This window comes from Pagrus pagrus, assembly GCF_965226575.1.
Source record: "Pagrus pagrus genome assembly, chromosome: 2".
NCBI classification, from domain to species: domain Eukaryota; kingdom Metazoa; phylum Chordata; class Actinopteri; order Spariformes; family Sparidae; genus Pagrus; species Pagrus pagrus.
Window position 1 is genome coordinate 1,779,663 of NC_140186.1, and position 18,731 is coordinate 1,798,393.

Genomic DNA, 18,731 nt, shown 5'->3' on the forward strand with positions numbered 1-18,731 from the left:
TTAATGTGACAAAGGTAAAAGTAGACATCATGCAGAATAATATGCTGTATATATTGTTCATTATATTTTGTATTATTAGTCTTGATTCGCACATTAACTTGATTTTAACTTGAAAGTAAATGTAAACTACTCTCCACCACTGTCTGCTGCTCATGTGACTCTTGCTGTGTGATATTAGTGCTCAGAAGGAAACAAACAGCTGGATTATCCATCACTGTGTGTACTTTTCATGCAGATGTGTCTTAAAATGGGAGTGACACACGTTTGACTGCAAACCGATGTTTAAAACGAGATGAAGAACGAGATTAAAACGCTTTTTTTTCTTCTCTTCATGGAAAAAGCTGCTTTCGTTAATTGCATTTTAATTGTTGACCTGCTCAGAATCAACTGTTAATTTCAGGAAGACGTGTCTCTCAGTTTGGATGTGATGTTGCATGAGATGAACACTGTTAAGAAAAGGAATTTAATTAAGATGTCAGAGATGTGAACACAGGCCGAGACGAGTGTTTGCTTTTCAAAGTCAGAAAACGAGGGAGGAATTAAATACATGTCACAATAAATAATGTATGGAGATAAAGTGTATTAAAACACAAGTTAACAGCTGATGAGTGACCATAAAATCAAGACAGGAGTTCTGTTTTCATCAGAAAAATATCATTTAACCAACATTAGAAAAACACTCCAACAAACAGAGTAAAGATGACAAGAGATCAACTCCTTAAGCTCCTGAATCACACGTATTTACACAGACAGACTCGATCTGAACCCAGAACAGACGCAACTTCATCCGACATAAAATCTAAACAAGAAAAATACAAAAAAAAGAAAAATGATCCATCAGAGTTCATTTCTGGACTGATCCGAATCTGAGTGCTGGTCGAACACACGTGGTGATTTAGAAAACAACTACTTGTTTCATCACAAAACACAAACTCGCTTCTTTCCATCTCCTGTAAACAGCCGAGCGGACAGCGCGAGATTAACTCTTATTAATTTTGAATTTGCATCTGAAGCTGCACGAGGAGCGTCTTCATTCAGAGGCATCTGCGTTTAATCACCTGAATTATAATGCAGTCCGCTGTTGTGTTCAGCGTTGCCATGACGACACCTGCAAAGACACCTGACAGCTTTCACACACACACACACACACACACACACACACACACACACACACACACACACACACACACACACACACACACACACACACACACACACACACACACACAGAGCGGCTGAGAAGTCTTTAAAACACGACGTGAGTAAACAGTGGAGAGGCCGCGGCGCTGACACCGAGGTGCCGAGAGCTCAGAGTGCTGCTGGTGTTTTGCTTTGAGGCGTCCGAGCTTCACTTCCTGTTTGGAGATTTGATGAAACATATATAAAACCACATCAGAGCCCTTTTTTCTCTCCACGTTTCCTGTCTGCCTGCATGTGTATCGTATGTTTGCAAACCAGGTCTGCAGTTGTATCCAGTGTTGTTCATGTCAGCCGATGTTTGTCCAGTTAATGTAACACAGACGCAGCAGCTTCACTCCTTCTCTACACTGGTCAGTGTGTTTGTAAAATGTGACATGTTAATAAAATGTTTCTTCTTTCATAAATTGAGTGTAAATGGTGAAATCAGTGTAAACAGTGTGTTCAAACAGCTGCTAAATGTTGGCAGGTAAGACTTTAGCACTTTAGACACAGAAGCCACAAACTGACACTTTTTACAAGGAAACAAACAACTTACTGTTTTCATTTAGTGCTGAATTTACAAGGAGACAATGATTCAGAATCTGTCAGAGCTGTTTCACAAAGTTTGTTTAGTTTCTCCTCATGAAACAACTCTTAAAATCACTACATTTGCTAAGGGAGTCTGGTGATGTGGTTACTAGTTCCAGTAACAGACGGTGGTCACACACCTCTGAATGTGGTCTGAGCGATCGGATCTCAAACCTGGGATCGTTCACACCTGTCCACCTGTGATCGGATCACTCAGGACAGACGTTGATACCTGGTCTGAACGGGGCCAAGAAGACGTCTGCGTTCTGAATCTGGCCTTAACAGCTCTGATCGGTTCAGACTTATGTGAAACATTAAAGAAGTTATGCTTCACCTGAGGAGACACCAGGACTGCAACGCGTGAACACTTCTGCTTAAAACTCGAACAAACCATTTGTTTGAAGGACGGTTCTGAGCTCATCAGTCTGAAGACCTGCAGCACACACAGCACTTGTTGACGTTTAAAAACAGTCCTGGAGGATTCGGTCATATTACACGCCACATCTTCAGCTTGTTTTGGACTCGGTCCAAACTGTTCGAGGCTCTGTTGAGGCCTCAGGAGCTGCAGCTCCTCCAGGTGATTTAGTCTCATTAACCTGACGTGTGCTCATAAAAACAGCTGCTGCAGCTGCGAAACAAACAAACGACAACAGAAAGGACGTCGTGTCTACTTCCTCTTCCTCAGAAAGGCCTTCGCCTCTTTCTGCAGTCTTTTGATGTCCTCCTTACCGCTGTCCTCCGAGTCAGGAGGGGCGTAGTCTGAGTCATCGCCTGCGTCCTCGCTGTCGTCATCGATGAAGCTGTCGTCGTCTTCATCTTCATCTTCATCGTTAGCGGGGGTCTTCTTCTGCACGGTACGTCTGGTGGAGCCTGTCGAAAAACAGTGTGAACATGTTTACGTGATGTTATAATCCAGAGTGACGGAGACAATACGAGAGGCTTCAAACATCAGCAGCTCTGTAGGAAGCGATTCACCTGCCTCCATTTTAAGTGGAGACTATTTTTTTTCTCCAGTTTTAGGATTTGGGGCTATTTTACTTCTGCAACATGTTTCTGTCAGACTAGTGTGACAGAAAACGTCCAAAATAATCATGTAGGGGTTTATTTATCTGAACATTTATGTAAATGCGTGCATAATTAATCAGATTGCCTCATTTGCATACAAACACATAAAATAAGACAATAAAAATGTCAGAGGTTATATTGATAACACTCATGCATTATTTTTAAACACAGCTCGTAGAAAGGTGTAGGTCTGTTGGCTTTTAGAGATTTTGCTTTTCCGACCTTCTGTTCACATCAATAATAATCAATAATATTATACTTTAAGAACAACCAGGACAGACTCATGAGACCTGAAGCACCAGGCGGTTTCTCACACAGGACCACCCAGGAGCTCGTCCTCGTTAACTGGAAAAGGTCGGACACTAAAAAATAAACCTGGCAGGTGATTGGACGATACATCTGTCCATCACAAGCTAACTTTAACCAATCAGATCAACAGAGAGAGCTTCTTCTGATCGCACCGATGTTACAGCAGCTACGCTAACGTAGCTTCCAGCAGGTAACGCCGACGTGCACCAAGAAAGACACTGCGGTTATTTTGACTCAATTTCAGGTGCGATGTGATATTTGCATTTTGTTTTCACATGTTAATGTTGAGTAATGAAAACATTTAAAAGGCTGATTTAAATGTTTATAATGGACCTGAGTTAGTGAAGCTTTGGTCTCCTGACATCGAGCCAATATATTTATCTTTAAACCGTATCATATTTAAACAAACAACTTTAAAGTCATAATGATGATTATGTTTCACTGTTGATTAGACAATGAAAAACATCCCACCTGGTTTCTTTGTGTGTTTGAATTCTTTCCTGTGAAGAGGATTTTTCCTGCGAGGGGAGAAAAAGTCAAAGTTTAACAGACGAGACTAACGCAGTCATACAGGAGACTATTATCAGTATCACAACGCCCACAGCACGAGTCTTAAACAGGACAAACAACACAAGTGGAGATAAAATACAACATTTCCTCTGAAGGGGGCAGCAGAGGGAACCTCACGGGGTCATTCACATCTGAAAGGTTCATCCTCTGAGGAGCAGGAACGTGATCAGGAAATGTTTCCATACTTGCTCATCAGATGGAAGATGTTTGTCCTGATGTCGGCACGAGATGAAGGTCAAAGAGGGACCACTTTAATTTAATTTAATCGATGACCACTCAAACTCTTCGTCACATTTCCAGCAGATCACAAAAAAAGGATTTTTTGGCCAGGTCTTTGTTGTAAAACCAGATTCCCATCATGCCTTTCTCACTCTCTGGTGCTAATAACAGCCGTGCTGTGATGTCTGACCTGTAGCAGTCGGTGCCGTAGGGGCACTCGGGTCGGTCTGCCTCTTCCTCACCCTCATCCTCCTCGTCCTCGTCCTCGTAGTCGGTGTCACCGGGGTGACTGCACTCCTGGAAATGAAGCGGGTTCTTCCTGGAAACAACAAACAGGGAGGTGGTGAGAGCTCGTCAGACTGCTGGAGGAGAAACATGCCATCATTATGTACACTTCATCTAAAGGGTCCAAATCATTTACACACCAGAACCTGTAACAGTTGCATGAAAGTGGAATAAAACACACCATAAGATTTACATTCACATCAAAAAGGAACCATTCACATTATTTAACTGGTCACTTTGGGAGATTTAGAGGTGAATAACTGTTGTGATGAACGTCTCCTCTGCAGAAAGAAAACGTTTTTCACTTTAACGTTTCTGAAATGTTCCTTATCTTCAGTCTGAGGGTGGATTTCTCTGAGGCAGCTGCTGAGAGAAGCCTGATCCAGTCTCATGTTCATCAGCTCGAGTGCTCTTCATCTCATCTTTGTTGGAGAATGAGCCACATCAAAGGAGAAGCCCTCCAGCAGGACTTCAGATAACCTCCCACTCATCCTTCTACTTTTCTTATTTAGCTCTGAAGGAGCTCCGCCTGAGGTAAACGTACCTGTAGCAGTCCTTCCCGTACGGACACGCCGTTCTGAGTCGAGGTTTGGACGGAGCGGGTCCGGACACGGAGCCTCCGTTTGACCCGACAGACTCCGCTTGTTTGGTCGTCTGTGGTCCGTTCTTCGACTTCTTGTCCTCGTTCTCAGGTTGACCGGCTTCATGCGTCCGTGTCGCGGTGTTGACGGCAGCTGTAGATGTCTCTCCACCTCTTCTCTCCTCGTCCACCTCCATCGTCTCAGACTCGTCGCTCACCTCACACCTGCTGGATTTACTCTGCAGCCGGACTGAAGGAACATCCTGGAAGTCAATGAAATCAACAGAAACAGAGAAAGGTCCACTTCAGCTTTAATAGTCTGTAAAGACAGCATGAAGACACTCAGTGAGAAGGTGGATTCTGACTTGTTCAGGTTGAATACGTCATAAAATTCAAACTATTCTCATGCTGGAGTGTCGAGCTGCTCTGCAGTCTGATGCTGCAGCACTAAAACTGACAGTTATTAATCTTACGTGCGTCACCATGTGTCCTGTAAACAGACGTGTTAAACGAAGACAAATCAGGGTAAAAATACGTTGCTTCTTTCTTTCACTCGCCTCCAAAACAAAGGCAGCATCAGCCAGAACAAGATCTTAATGACAGGAGGTGGTGCTCGTACCGCTTCTGTCCTCAGGGGGCGCCAGAATCAACAAAACAAGAAAGTTCCTCGTAGCAGCTTTAAACTGCTTTAAACAGACAAAGTAAATACTGATTGCACAGTGTAGCTGTACTAAAATGACACCATCGCACGTCTACACGTACACAAGCAAAACAGGAAGAGGCAATGTTTCCCCGGTCACTATCCTCAGGTAGCGGTGGCACAACTGGAAAGTCTCAATGCAAAAGAAGAAGCCGCCGACGGAGGAGGCAAAGAAGGTGAAGTGATGAATGTGTTTCCTCCCACCAGACGGTTTAAAACCGGCGTTCCTTCACCAAAACCTGCCGACTTTATTAACAAGCGAGATCCGGGTTTAAGATCAAACTTTGAGTCTTACGCTTGTTTCTTTCTTCAGAAAACGTGAAGCGATGAAACACAAGCAAGTGAAGAAAACACCATCAGCTGCAGACGCGACCAACTACTTCACGTTGAATTCTCTACACAGAAATATAATTGTGATGCTGCTTTTTTCTGTGTGCAAGTGTTTTCTTAAGTAGCAGTGTGTTGACCCCTCAGGGCCACCGTAGGCAGAGCCTGAAGGTCTCATCTGGATCTAATTTGGACTAAAAATGATGAAATGACTTCCTGGTGGAAAACAAACAAACCAACAAACTAGTAAAAACATTCTTACAGTCACTGACTGACAGTTGTACTTTTCAGATACTTTTACTTTGAGTATAAACATTTTCTGCTACTTCACACGTTCTCTCCACTGAATCTAATGCAAAGATGCATCAAAGCTGAAGCAGCAGATTTATGAATTAACTGATTTTATCAGCTGACGGATAAAAAAAAGAAAAACGATGCTTCTGATAATCGAGAAAATGTTGAATATTGGATCTGAACTCTTACCAAAGAAACATTTTAACGTCTTTACTTTTACTCAAATATGACTTTTTGTACTTTCTCCAACACTGACTGTTTTAGACTGAGCTGCGTCTTCTTCATCGCAGATCTTCCTTCTCCTCTTCTTTGGCTTTTCCTCCTCGCTGAGCTCCTCCTCGTCCTCCTCAGGTGAGGAGGTCCTGACCTGTTTGGCGGCTGCTCGCTTGGTGCTCGTCGACGTCGCTGCCGGCCGTTTACTTCCCTTCACAGCAGACTGAACTGAAACAGGAAGAGGAAGATACTGTTTCAGAGAACTGAAGCACAACGTTTGAGGCTGATAACAGTAATGATGCTCTCACAGAAACACATGCACGAGTTTCTGATTCTTAAAGTCTTTTTCCCTGAAACACAAATCTGTTTTCAGATCTGTTTATCTTTTCTCTATATTATTTCACTTTCAGTGAAATGTTTGTTGTTGTTATATTTGTTTGTTTGTTAGTTGTGAGGTGTCTTCTACTGTCATCAGCTCAGAGACATCTGAAGTGTGACGAGGAGAAACAGCTTCACACTCAATCAAATCAATCTGAGATCTCTGGGATTGTTTAATATAGTTTAAAGCACAATGTTGTTTTTTGTTTTACTTACTCTCACTTCTTATTGTCTTCGCTTTATAAAACATATTAAAGTCTCTCTATAGTGTTGATATTTCTGTTCGAGGAGGAGCAGCTGTAACGTGTCAGTCTTCTGCCGTTGTTTAAGTCTGGACTGAGTCCTCCTCCTGACAGTTACGTCACAGAGATCACAGCATCACTTTCTCTTTAGGGAACTGGAAGTTTTCCATCAGTCCACTCTGCCCAGTTTACCTCAGCAGAGCCGAGCCGTCTGCTCTGCTTCAGAGTTAATGTTAGACAGCAGCAGCAGCAGCAGTCTGTGGATCAGTGGCTGCTTAATACAACAGTGACACACACACACAACATCTACTGTAAGAGAAAGACTGACGGCAGTGAATCTGTTCAACCTTTCTATTGAACACTGAAGCTCTCAGACTGGGTCGGTCGGGTTCAGCTGCTGTTTAAAGTCCACAAACGTCTGCAGCGTTCAGGTGACGACTGCACAACGTCACCTGAGAACAGACTCGTTCCTCCATCAGACACTTTGTGGATCAGTGCTGCTGTAACACAAGTGTTTTATATCAGCACCACAGAAATGTGTGTTTAAATTAAAGTCCCGACTTGTAAGTGAAGGTGCCGGGCCTTCAAAGTAAGTAACTCTCCACCTGTTAAAATGAAGCAGGCGACATCATGAGCAACTTTTAAATCGTCTCTTAAAAACTTCTTTTATAGGACGACATTCCTGACTTCTTAACAAGTTTTGGTTTCATCATTTTACTCCAACTATCCTGTTTCATCCTGTGATGGCTCGTTATTTTCTGTTGTTTTATATCGATTAGTGTTTTTATCTGCTGTTGATTCTTTCTTTTCTGTGAAGCACTTTACAAAAGTGCTCTATAAATAAAGTTATTATTATTATTATTGCCCGTTCCAGTCACTTCCAGCGTACATGTGTTAATGTCTCGGCCAAACTGTCTGTTGTTGTGATACACAACTGCAAACAGACGTGTGTGTCGCATGGGAACTTCCTCCAGGACCCAATAAACAGACTGTGACGTAAAGACGGATCAGGTTCAGGTTAAAGTGTGAACAGACTGATGAACAAAACAATAAATCCATGTCTACTGCAGTGAAGTCCAGTCAGACCCACATGAACATGGTACCTTTCGGGCTGGAGGAAGAACCTCGCGGAGCTGCGACGGCCGCCATCATCCAGGCAGGTAAGACTCTTCTCTTTGGTGCAGGCGGCATGACGTCACTCCGGTCGTCCTGCGCCTCGCTCGGTTGTGCAGAGTTTCTCTACATGAGACAGAACAGCCTCTTCAGTCAGTGGACGTGATGTCACCGTTTTAAACTTCAACAACATCAGTGTAAAAAAACACACCCGGTAACGGTCCTATAAAAAGGATAAATGTTTCCTTCTAGTCATTAACAGCCTGCAGAAACATCACTGAAGATGTGGTTCTGTCGGTGGTTTTAAACATGTGGTATCAAGAAAGTATTGAACTATGGATACTGTTGTCAGTTAGACCCGAATGCTTCATCGTTGACATTCAAATTCTTGGGTTTCTTCTTTTTCTGAAGAGGAAGGAGATGTTGACAACACCACAGAAGAGGCAATGGAGCTCCTCCTTCTCAGCCTTTAATAAATCAAGTTATAAGTGCCACATGATGGCAGTAGCTGCAGTAGCTGCAGTAGCTGCAGTATCAGCGCCACATGGGAACCTTTCAGGTCGTTGAGTCTTCCTGCAACACGTTCCTGGAAATGTTTCACAATAAAAGCCTCGTTAAGAAATGAAGGGTTTCTGTCCACTGAAATGCTGGAGGGCTTTACATTTAAATTCAGTGGCAAAAGTTTGTAATAAAAGCGTAATCGTGAAAGTGTCATTTACAGCTCGATACAGCAGCGTCGCTCAGCCTCGCTTCCAGTTTCCCCCCAGTGGCCACTCGCAGTATTGCAGTGAGAAATTCCCCAGTTCAAATCTGTGGAGTTTTCATATTTGTGAAACTTTCCTCAAGTCAGATAAAGTGATTTTAAAATCTCGGGGGCGGAGCCAGCAGGAGAAACTACTACATATTCAATGAGCCGCTTAACCAAAGTAAACCTGGCAGCGTAAACCTTTCGGTGTACGCCCCAGGTGAGCAGGTCTCACTGAACTGAATGGGCGTCATTTTTAATTTCTGTATCTAGGTCTATTATATATCTATGAGGCTAATGAGTAATTATACAAGCCTGCTTCAAATAAAGGCCACAGACATCGTCATGATAGGACGTCCAGCTCACGGGTCAGATCGGTGCTGAAAAGATTCTGCTGTGAGTTTTCAAACCTTGTTGAAACTTCTGTCAGGACTGCCGGCCTCCTCCTGCTCCGACAGAGCTGCTGGTGTTGCCTCCTCATGAGGGGGAGTCGGTCCTCGGTCCTGTCCAACAGGAGAGGGTGGTCCCACATCTGGCTTTGGGGAAACAGGAAGCTCTTCTTCTTCTTCTTCTTCTTCTTCTTCAAATGTCTGACTGTTTCTACAAGAGGTGAAACGATGACAGTAAGCCTCAATGATTAGTAGAGAGTTTTCTTGGAGGAAATGATGATGAGAAAAGTGTCAGAGATCCAAACTTGTGAAACCTCTTCGCTGCTGCTTTGATGCGAGCTGGAGTTTTCAGTATGAATTTTACATGAGCTTCGGCTGCTCTGAACAGTGGCGACATTACTCGAGAGTCCTTCCCTGTGTGTTTGATCTGAGCTTCAAACAGAGAGCTCGCATCAGAACAACAGTGGAGGGAAACTCAGATAACAGCTTAGCAGACCCAGAGACAACATAAATCAACATTCTCCCCCATTTTTTCTTTTAATTGAGTGAACAGATAACACTCACCCCCTCGCTGTCTGCTTTGTGAAGATAAAAGATAGAGTTTAATTAAACGGAGGAGAACAGCCTCTTCTGTCCTGATCTAATTATTCAGAGACGTCTGGTACCGGATGATGGATTCATAGATTCACGTCTTCATCTTGACACATCATCAACATGAAAAGGAGCAGTTTTCTTGATGTGTAAGTACCTGGGAGTGCCGTCTTCTCCGCCCACGGCCACCACCTTGTAGACGAACTGCCCCGGCAGCAGAGAGAACAAGTCTCCGTGATGAAGAGGGTACCAGGAGTCTCTCTGCAGAGGTCGAGGGTCGTCGGTCAGCGACGACTGAAGAAAGCACGGGTTCAGGTGGGTCTGAAGGTCCAAATCAACAAAGAGGAAAAACCAGTTAACTCAAGTTTGGCTTTCATTTGTTAGTCTGGTATTTCACCTTCACTGTGATCTGAGTTTGCAGTCCACGCCGTCTACTGTCAGGTAATAAGGCCAATTAGCTCCACGGCTAACTGAGCTAACTTGGTAACGGCAGCTAGTTGCACAGCAGAGAGTACACTGAGCAGAAGTTAGCGGTTATGCTTCCCCCTTTAGTTTTGGAGTTACCTCCATTTCTCACTGCTGCTTCTGCTGCGCTCGTATGTTGATGCAACCAGAACCCAACAGAACCTTTTTCAGTACTTCGTAATAACAAAAATGTCATTTCAGTTGTAAGAAAGAAATCTTGCTTCAGCTGAAGGTTTTACTCTGTGCACTTCACTCACACTGGACACCTGGACTAACATGTAGAAACTGAGGGACGATCAGCTGGATTATATTAAAAAACATAAAAAGGAGCGTAAAGGTAACAGACATACAAACAACCCTCAGACTTATCGTACTAAACAGCAGGTCAATGAGGCGTCTTGGTCCGAACCAGAGGCTGAGCTAACCAAGACAGTGGAAAAAGCCCAGTCGTCTCCAACAACAAGCTGATTATTTACATGAAGCTGTTGCTGCTTTGTTGTTCATGTTAAACTAGCGATGCTAACGCTAACTGAAGCTGCTGCAGGGGATAGATATTTGCTGTCTGACCTGTTTGACCAGGTGTTTGCTCAGGTTAGACGTGTTGCTTTGTATTTTGCATTATAAATCTCTTTCTCTCTATAACATTACTCTGAGGATGCTCTCAGGTACAGAAAGTTGGCACCGATTCATTCAACATAAATCGGTTCTTCTGTCAGTCCCACATCCCGACCAATGCACCGCTTGACAGATATTATCGGCCCATCCAAGATGTTTCCGTATCGGCTGATATGTTGCCCGATATGCTCTGATATGAAATCAATTTTTTATGGGGATTAAAACAGATAAAGTTGATTGTGGTGATTTATTATCATTATATTACAGGTAAGTTTACTGTTATAGCGCATTGATGTCATTTTAGACAACACGTTTATCGCTAAACTGTAAAAAAAAATCCTGTGAATGTCTTTTCAAAACCACATTTGATGGATCGTTGTAAAAAAAAAAAAGAAATAGTCTATAGTATGGGTCGGGCTCTTGTCAGTACTCGTAAGAGTACCAAGTTCAGTAACCAACCTGACAGGCAACCATTTTGTTCAATGTTGCCAGGAGCTACATTGTGTGTCGGGCAGCGTGTGGCTCGTTCCTTTATTTCCATTTATTTATTATTTTCATCTCCACCACTGACTGTTGACCTATTTAATGCAAAGCGTCCCTTTGATGGTCTGTGAGTGCATCTCTCAATGAGACTGTAAGGAAAGAGCATATAAATCCTATAAACACTCAGTTCTTCTGCATGTGTGTGTATTTATGTATTTATATTGCAGCGCTGCTTTCTTCAGTCTGACACAGATTTCAGGGAGGTTGATGAGACTCCTCTCACACTGTGACACATTAAACCAGCAGGGTGGCTGTAATCACTCAGCGGGTCGGGCCTTTTAAATCCTTCCCTTCTGACCGGGTTCTCCTCCAAACCACCTCTGTTAAATGGGTCAGGACTGATGTAGATATTTTTTCATCAGGAGCAGTTGTCTGAAATCTGCGTGTGATTTTTCGATGTTGCTCACAGACCTGCGGCGAGAAGCTGACAGGAAACCGGACAGCATTTGGATTTCCTCTGTTTTATGACGCAGGTCGAAGGTTAAAGGTCTGTGGAGAACAGCTGTCACTGTTCGCCTCACCATTAAACCAGTGGATGAAGTGTTGTGCCTGCAGTGATCATTATCTTTCTGGTTTGAGAAGTGATCATGCATAAACAGCTCTTCAATCAATTAAGCACAGATGGTAATTAAGTGAGGTCAGTGTGATTTATGTCTTTCACACTGTAATCTCTCTCACAGACCTCCATCTGACTTCTGCTGCTGGAATCTGCCCTCGGGATGAATAAAGATCTGTGTATTGACGGTATTTATTGGAAAAGCTCACGACTGTTGGACATTACAGAAACTAAATGAACACCTTTCACAGATCACTGACAGCCGTTACTCCAGTTTCTGTTGATGCCAACAGAGCGGTGCAGTCTGTGGTCCTAAAGCCCAGAAATCAGATCGCATCCTGTGAGTGTGTTGAATGTGTGAAATAAGTGGGAATATTTCTTATGTGGTTACAACATAAACTCATCATTAAATGTCCACAGTTTAATTTTAAAGCTCTTCATGTGTTAAAAACGGTTAGCGGTTGCTAACAAGTGTCTGAATGAGACTACAGAGGTTGTCGGGGACATTAAACGTCCTCACAGCGAACACGGAGACTCGTCTCCTCACTAGTCCGTCTTTACAGGCCCACTTTAGTTACACACTGTTCTCACTCTGACTTCACAACTTGTGCATTGATCAGTTTATAGAAACCTGGATAGTAATTGTGCAGTAAGACGCTCAGTGGTGGAGACGTTTGAGTCATGTGACCGTGATGTCGTCTGTTTGTAGCCTAGCATTAGCTTTTTACTGCTACACATTTAATTTACGCTTCAAACATCACAGAGTGGAGTTCATCTGTGGAGATTATCTGCTGAACAGAACCTGGACGGATCAGAACCTTCACATTATTTTCTGTAATAATCCAAAATATTTGAGGAACCAGAGCGATGCTAACTTCAGGGTTAGCTACAAAAACACATCATCGCTACGTCACCCTGTACTGCAGCGACCAAATGTTTGGACACTAAATGCAAATTTTGTTGAAAGTTTGTGACTCGTCTTAATTAAACATTGAAGATTTACTTAACCTGGTAATAGACATGTTTTTGCTTTAATGTATCGTGATAAATATTGATGGCACAATGTATATATATATATATATATATATATATACACATATATATATATATAATAATAATGGTACTGTCTGTGTTTGGATTGGTTCCAGATAAACTTCACTTTCACTGCGCTGTTCTGTCGTTCACCTGAAAGCTCTGGTCAGCTCTCTCTCATCATTTCATTCTGCTTCCACGTCTCCATCAGAGTAAATTAATGGATCACTGGATTAATGGTTTTGTCCGGTGTTGTTGGTCGCTGTCACTCTGGCTGTCAAGTGTAAACCCTCAAGTGTCTGTTTCCACTTTTAATCAGCCTCTACAGACTGTTTGTCGTGTGTCATAGTGGAGATTTATATTGAAAATTTGATCAAAAGAAAATTAATTGGGAGTTGGTCGGACAACAGAAGCGATCTGAAGACGTCACTCTTCAGGAGAGTGTGATGAACATTTTTAACATTTTGTTTGACGTTTCCATCAGCTCAGCAGCAGGTGATCTAGACGGGCTGTGGAGGAATATCAAGCAGGCTGCTGGGAATATTAAACACATGATATTTGTTGCAAATCTAAGTCAAAGATGTTGTTAAATCAGGTTTCTTCCAGCTGAAGAAAATCACAAAATGTCTTTCACTCCAGCTTTCTCTGCTGGATTATTGTCAGGCATTGTACTTGAGTATCAGCCAGGGCTCCTCCAACGCCTCCAAACAGACTACAGGTATTTGAACCCATAAAAGTTGCAGACTTCAGCTTTAAAACCCGATGGTGAGTTTAGGAAACAGTAGGCTGACTGTCAAACAGCAGATGACGGGTGTGGATGTGTACATGTTTCTGTACCGGTTTGAGACGCAGCCGTCCGTTCAGGTTCTCCAGCAGCCCGTGACGTCGGGACACTCTCTTATCATTGACCTGAGACAACGGGAGGGAAAAAACAAGACAGAAGAGCTTCAGGACAAAATATACAAAGAGTTATCGTTTCTCTGTTCCTCAAATTCAGATCGCTATCCTGACACCCACAGGCCACATTTCCAAGACGTTTGCTGAGGACGTTCACAGACTCCCTCACAGTTCCTCTTGTGCCTCAGTTATTCCAACTTTACGTTTAAGCATCTAAAAAATGGATGATGGATGACGATGCTTGCTGTGGATATTCATGGTCCCCAAAAGATAAATTCTGGGGATGAACAAGCTCTGGTGAGTTTGGTGATGTAAAGTGAGGACAAAAAAAAGTGATAAGCTGCTTTTAACACACACAAGTTCCTTGAATCAGAAACTATAACTGCTCAAACATTCAACATTCAGACTGTAAACTGTGTATTTATAAAAGTCTTTCATCTGGATTTTCATATTAATGTTCATCAGATTTCTTTGTTTCTGGTTTAAAGCTGATAAATAAATGATTATTTTAGCTGAACACAAGAAGCTCTGTGCACATTTAACAACACTGTGCATGTAGCAACACGTCCGTCCAGCTGCCTCCATGTTGTCAGTGTGACAGCGTCCTCTAGTGGTTCAGTGGAAGAACTGCAGCTCAGTTAAAACTCAAACGTTCCTCAGTTTTATCTCGAGGAGCTCGTCTTTAACGGATGTGTATGTGGCGTGCACAATACAACAAACATGATATATGATAGAGATTATACCTGATGCACCAGTGCAACAAATTACAGATTGATAATCAGATATAACACATTTCTTCTGATGTGAACATCCAGAGACTTCTGACACCGCCACAGATGTAAGAAGGTAAAAGGTCTGGACACATAACGGCTGATACACACACAGTTTTCATAGTGATCACTAAAATGTGGTTAACAAACACAAAGAGACGAAACCGAGACAGAACATTTTACAGTTTAACAATAAACTTTAACATCCAGAAGACACCAGTGCACTGCAGCAGGTAACTTCTTGGAAATGCGATGACAAGAATCTGTTTTCTTTATTATAATCTGTATTTTCATATGATGTTTTCTCATTCACAAGATAATTTTCCAACACAAGAAAGTCCCAGTTTGACGTAAATAAAGTAAAAGATCATTTTGTGTTAAACCGCTCAGTGAACTACATCGTCTCACTCAACACAAACATGGCCGCCAGCTCGACTCAGAAAAGCACGGAGGAGGATTATCAGGTCCAGGGGTGAGAAGAAGAAAAAATAAGAGGAGGAAGTAGTTTTTTTTTCATTATTGCACTTCAAGAAAGAAGAAGAAGTCGAAACGTTGAGAATAAACCTGAAATTTCAAGATCAAAGTCGACCTTTTGAGAGACATCAGACAGCTCATATGTCGCCTCAACAAAGTGTCTCGTGTGGATGAACTGATGAAAGTGTTGTTCAGCATCAGCTTCAGTAACAGAGACATTGTTTCTCTTTTAGCTCATAAACACTTTGACCAGATTGTTGCACACAGAGCGTTTCCCTAAGGACAGAGACTGTGGGCCGGGCAGCTCGCATAGCTGTCAGACGCCCCCCGAACTGGATCTGACGGAGCAGAAGAGTCCACTTCATTCTCCACATCGACTTTTTTGTGGGTCAGGGTCAGTGCATACACTGATACCAATATATCTGTGATGGGCCGATATCACCGGTAATATCAGTCGACTGATATATCGGTCCAATTCTGATTTACAGCTCATCCAGTTTAGTAAATAATTAATAGTAGATAATTAAGAGCAGATAATTAAGAGTAAAGTTTGTATCAAGTTAAACTAATGGAGGAGGACTCACTCCCAGTAAGGGACCCCGGCCCAGCACCGTCTCCCCCGGCGGCAGGTGGACGGGACCGCCGCCGTCCACCGGGACGAGGTCGAACCCGGACATCTGCTCAGCAGGCGGGACAGGAGGGAGCCTCTCACCGGGACACTGGTGGAAAACACACCACAACAGTCAGCTCGTTAAAGTCTGACATCTTTAACTGACTTATTAGATATATCAGCTGATATCCGGACTGAAGGAGCTTCTTCATGTTACGTTTCATTCAGTCGTGTGCGAGCAGCAGTTAGCGAGTCTGCGTTAAACAGAAACCAAAGTTCAGCTGAGTCACAAAACATGTAGTTTCATATCTTAAGTTACTTTAACTTCTCTCACCTGATGTTGCGGCGAACTGGACGATTATTTGTCCCCAGGAGAGAAACTGAGACCGACAGGACGGAGGACAACAACTGCTGCTGTCAGCGACACACTTCAAAACTTCCGGGTTGCAGCGGAGCATGCGCAGTATACATGTGGCGCTGCTGATGGACTTCCGGCCACACGCTCACCGGATTCCGTCTTAAATTTTCTCAATTTAAAATGTTCGTGTTTATCAGCGATTTGTTTGTGCTTATAAAAAACATGTCAAGATGGTTTGTTAATAAGTAGACATCACTCTTTAATTCGGCATACATGAAGTCACACAGTGCGTGACTTCAGTGGATTGAATTTGTCGATGATGTCACATTTATTGTATTTATCTGCACATGACGTGTTGCTTTATGTACAATGTTTCAGTGTGAAACTGATCAATGAATAAAGTGTTTTTCTTTCATTTATAAAGCATCACACCACAGTTACAGTGTTTATTTGTCCCTCTAAAAAGATCTTTCTCTGTAGAACATGTATTTGTTCATGTTCCTGAGAGATCCAGAACTAAAAGACGAGGAAGTGAATTTAGTGGTGATGTTCAGTTTTTCCTACATTAACTCGACTGTGAAGAATTATTCACATCCTTTAAAGTAAAAGAAGAAATATAATGTAAACATATTCAATTAAAAGTCAAAGTCCTGCATTCAGAGTCAGACTTTATGGACGTACCATCAGAAAAACAGCTTCATGAATTAAAAGTACTTTAAGTTCTCATAACATCATAATTAGAATCATAATACTGTGAAAGTTCACTTCCTGTATGAAACATTTACTGCTGAGAGTTTTTCTGTTTGTACTTTTACTGAAGTAACTTTCTGAATGCACGACTGTTACTTGTGATTACAGCCCAGTGAAGGAATGTAACTAAGTACATTTACTTACTCTGTAACGAAGTACATTTTGAGATTCTTGTATTTTACTTGAGTATTTCCATGTTCTTCTACTTTATTCTTCCACTCTGCTTCAGATCAGATAAATATTGTACTCCTACTCCACTACATTTATCTGGTAACTTCAGTTCCTGTCTTTACTGAAGCAGCTGTATCAGAGCTGAAGCTGCACATTTTAAAATATATTTATCTGCAGTCAGATCAACAAAAACATGTAGAAACATGTATAATCTATTTATTTTAAACTTTTGACACTGAAGTACATTTAATATCAGATACTGTGAGACTTTGACTGAAGTGCTGTTCATATAAGTGACTTCCACTTTCACTAAAGTCACATTGTGACATGATTTCTTGACTTTTGCTCAGTTGTGACTTGTGGGTGCTTCTCAACACTGTAAGGACTGCAGCTGAAGGCATGAGTGAGTCTGACTGACTGTTGGAGAGAAACACACTGAAGAGATTCACACAAAGATACAACTAATGATTTATTTGTAAAATACGTGACTGATATTACTAATAAATGAGGCAACATAGAAAACAAAGTGCTGATAACTCATCAGCCTGTTTACAGTCATCAGGTGGCTGCTCCATCTCATCTCAATAACAACTACAACAGATGTTCTCACTTGAGAGCATCTGATGATGAAGGTGTTTTGTGTCAGGCCTGTATTATTGTTTCGAGAGGCGAGCTGCCTGGATCTGACCGGACCGTGACCCAAAGACCAAGAGAGACATTTATTGATACTGTAGCAGAACCACAAGGTCCAAAAGACTGAAACCATCCGGACCTCCTGACAAAGACAAGAGGAGCACAAAGACTATATACACACTCACACTAACGAGGGGAGGAGCTGCAGGTGGAGTGAGGCGGGGAAAGGACAGGTGAGGGAAAGGAACGGAAAAACACCTGAAGAAGGGAAACCAGAACACTGGAGAACGGGCCAAAGACAACACAAGAGCAGAAAACAGCTATAAAACACACATAATGACACAGAAACGACAGGACCGAGACACTTAGTATAAGAAAGGCAGGAAAAAAGAACAAGTACACAGCAATATGATCCAGCAGTGATGAGAAAGATCCTTAAAGTGCAGACTTCAGCACTCTGACATCAACCTCCAAGATTCAGGATGAAGTGAAGATGAACAACAGTTGTGTCCTTCAACAGTGAGCAGGTGAGACACAAAGAGAAACAGAGAGCCACAGACTTTACACTAGTTCACACTAGTTTAACCTGTGCACACTTTAAATGACTGTACATTTACACAACGGATCAACAATATTGGATTTCTGCCTTCAGGCGACGCTGATATATGCACATATTTGTCCCACCTGACTGCAGAGAACATCAAGTCTCTCTTAACGAGTAATTAACTCATTATTGTGTCTCTCCTGACGTGACGGCTCCTCGGCAGATGCAGCAGAGCAGTCCAGATACACTGATGACACTCTGTAACATCCAGAGGAACACAGGGATGATGCTGGACTGGACAGTGGAGCTGATCTCAGAGCAGTTCACACTGCAGCACTGACATCATCTCCACGTGTTGTGATTGGTCTGTCAGTCACTGCTGGATGAAGCTCTCCTCTCCGCCCAGTCAGAGCCTCTCCACCCACCAGCTGATGGTGCTGCTTCAACCTCTCTGGATCATCAGGACACAGCTGATCCTCTCAACACCTCCACCTTTCTCATCACTCTGACAGAGACCACCAGCTGA

General features: G+C 42.6%; 2 protein-coding genes across 5 annotated transcripts in view; both read right to left on the reverse strand.

Moving 5' to 3' along the window:
* Positions 1 to 563: 563 nt before the first annotated feature.
* On the reverse strand, positions 564 to 17,889 carry aplf (aprataxin and PNKP like factor). Of its 3 annotated transcripts, none has more exons than XM_084367754.1 (11): positions 17,847 to 17,889; positions 15,724 to 15,858; positions 13,836 to 13,907; positions 9,945 to 10,108; positions 9,218 to 9,407; positions 8,053 to 8,188; positions 6,373 to 6,557; positions 4,760 to 5,058; positions 4,121 to 4,249; positions 3,613 to 3,659; positions 564 to 2,637 (listed from the first exon to the last, which is right to left on the reverse strand). In XM_084367754.1, the coding sequence occupies exons 2-11, from the start codon at positions 15,814 to 15,816 to the stop codon at positions 2,435 to 2,437; spliced, it is 1,518 nt and encodes a 505-aa protein (XP_084223880.1). In that variant the 5' UTR covers positions 15,817 to 15,858; positions 17,847 to 17,889; the 3' UTR covers positions 564 to 2,434. The 3 variants fall into 3 exon arrangements, with proteins under 3 accessions (XP_084223880.1, XP_084223879.1, XP_084223881.1); XM_084367753.1 differs by lacking the exon at positions 17,847 to 17,889 and adding an exon at positions 16,084 to 16,935; XM_084367755.1 differs by lacking the exons at positions 15,724 to 15,858; positions 17,847 to 17,889 and adding an exon at positions 14,016 to 14,138.
* LOC311265419 (protein NLRC3-like) overlaps positions 17,485 to 18,731 on the reverse strand; it is a 36,048-nt gene continuing 34,801 nt past the window's right edge. For both annotated transcript variants that reach the window (XM_084367049.1, XM_084367052.1), the window contains one exon: positions 17,485 to 18,727. In XM_084367049.1, coding sequence (XP_084223175.1) covers positions 18,706 to 18,727 — 22 coding nt within the window. In that variant the 3' untranslated portion in view covers positions 17,485 to 18,705. The remainder of the gene's footprint in view (positions 18,728 to 18,731) is intronic.

Bases quoted from the DNA above. Each gene is read 5' to 3' on its own strand.
- aplf (XM_084367754.1), bottom strand. From the start codon at position 15,816: ATGTCCGGGTTCGACCTCGTCCCGGTGGACGGCGGCGGTCCCGTCCAC. The intron at 10,109-13,835 runs GTACAGAAACAT...TTGGACCTTCAG, and splicing joins GACGGCTGCGTCTCAAACCG to ACCCACCTGAACCCGTGCTT. The intron at 6,558-8,052 runs GTACCATGTTCA...TTCCTGTTTCAG, and splicing joins TTCTTCCTCCAGCCCGAAAG to TTCAGTCTGCTGTGAAGGGA.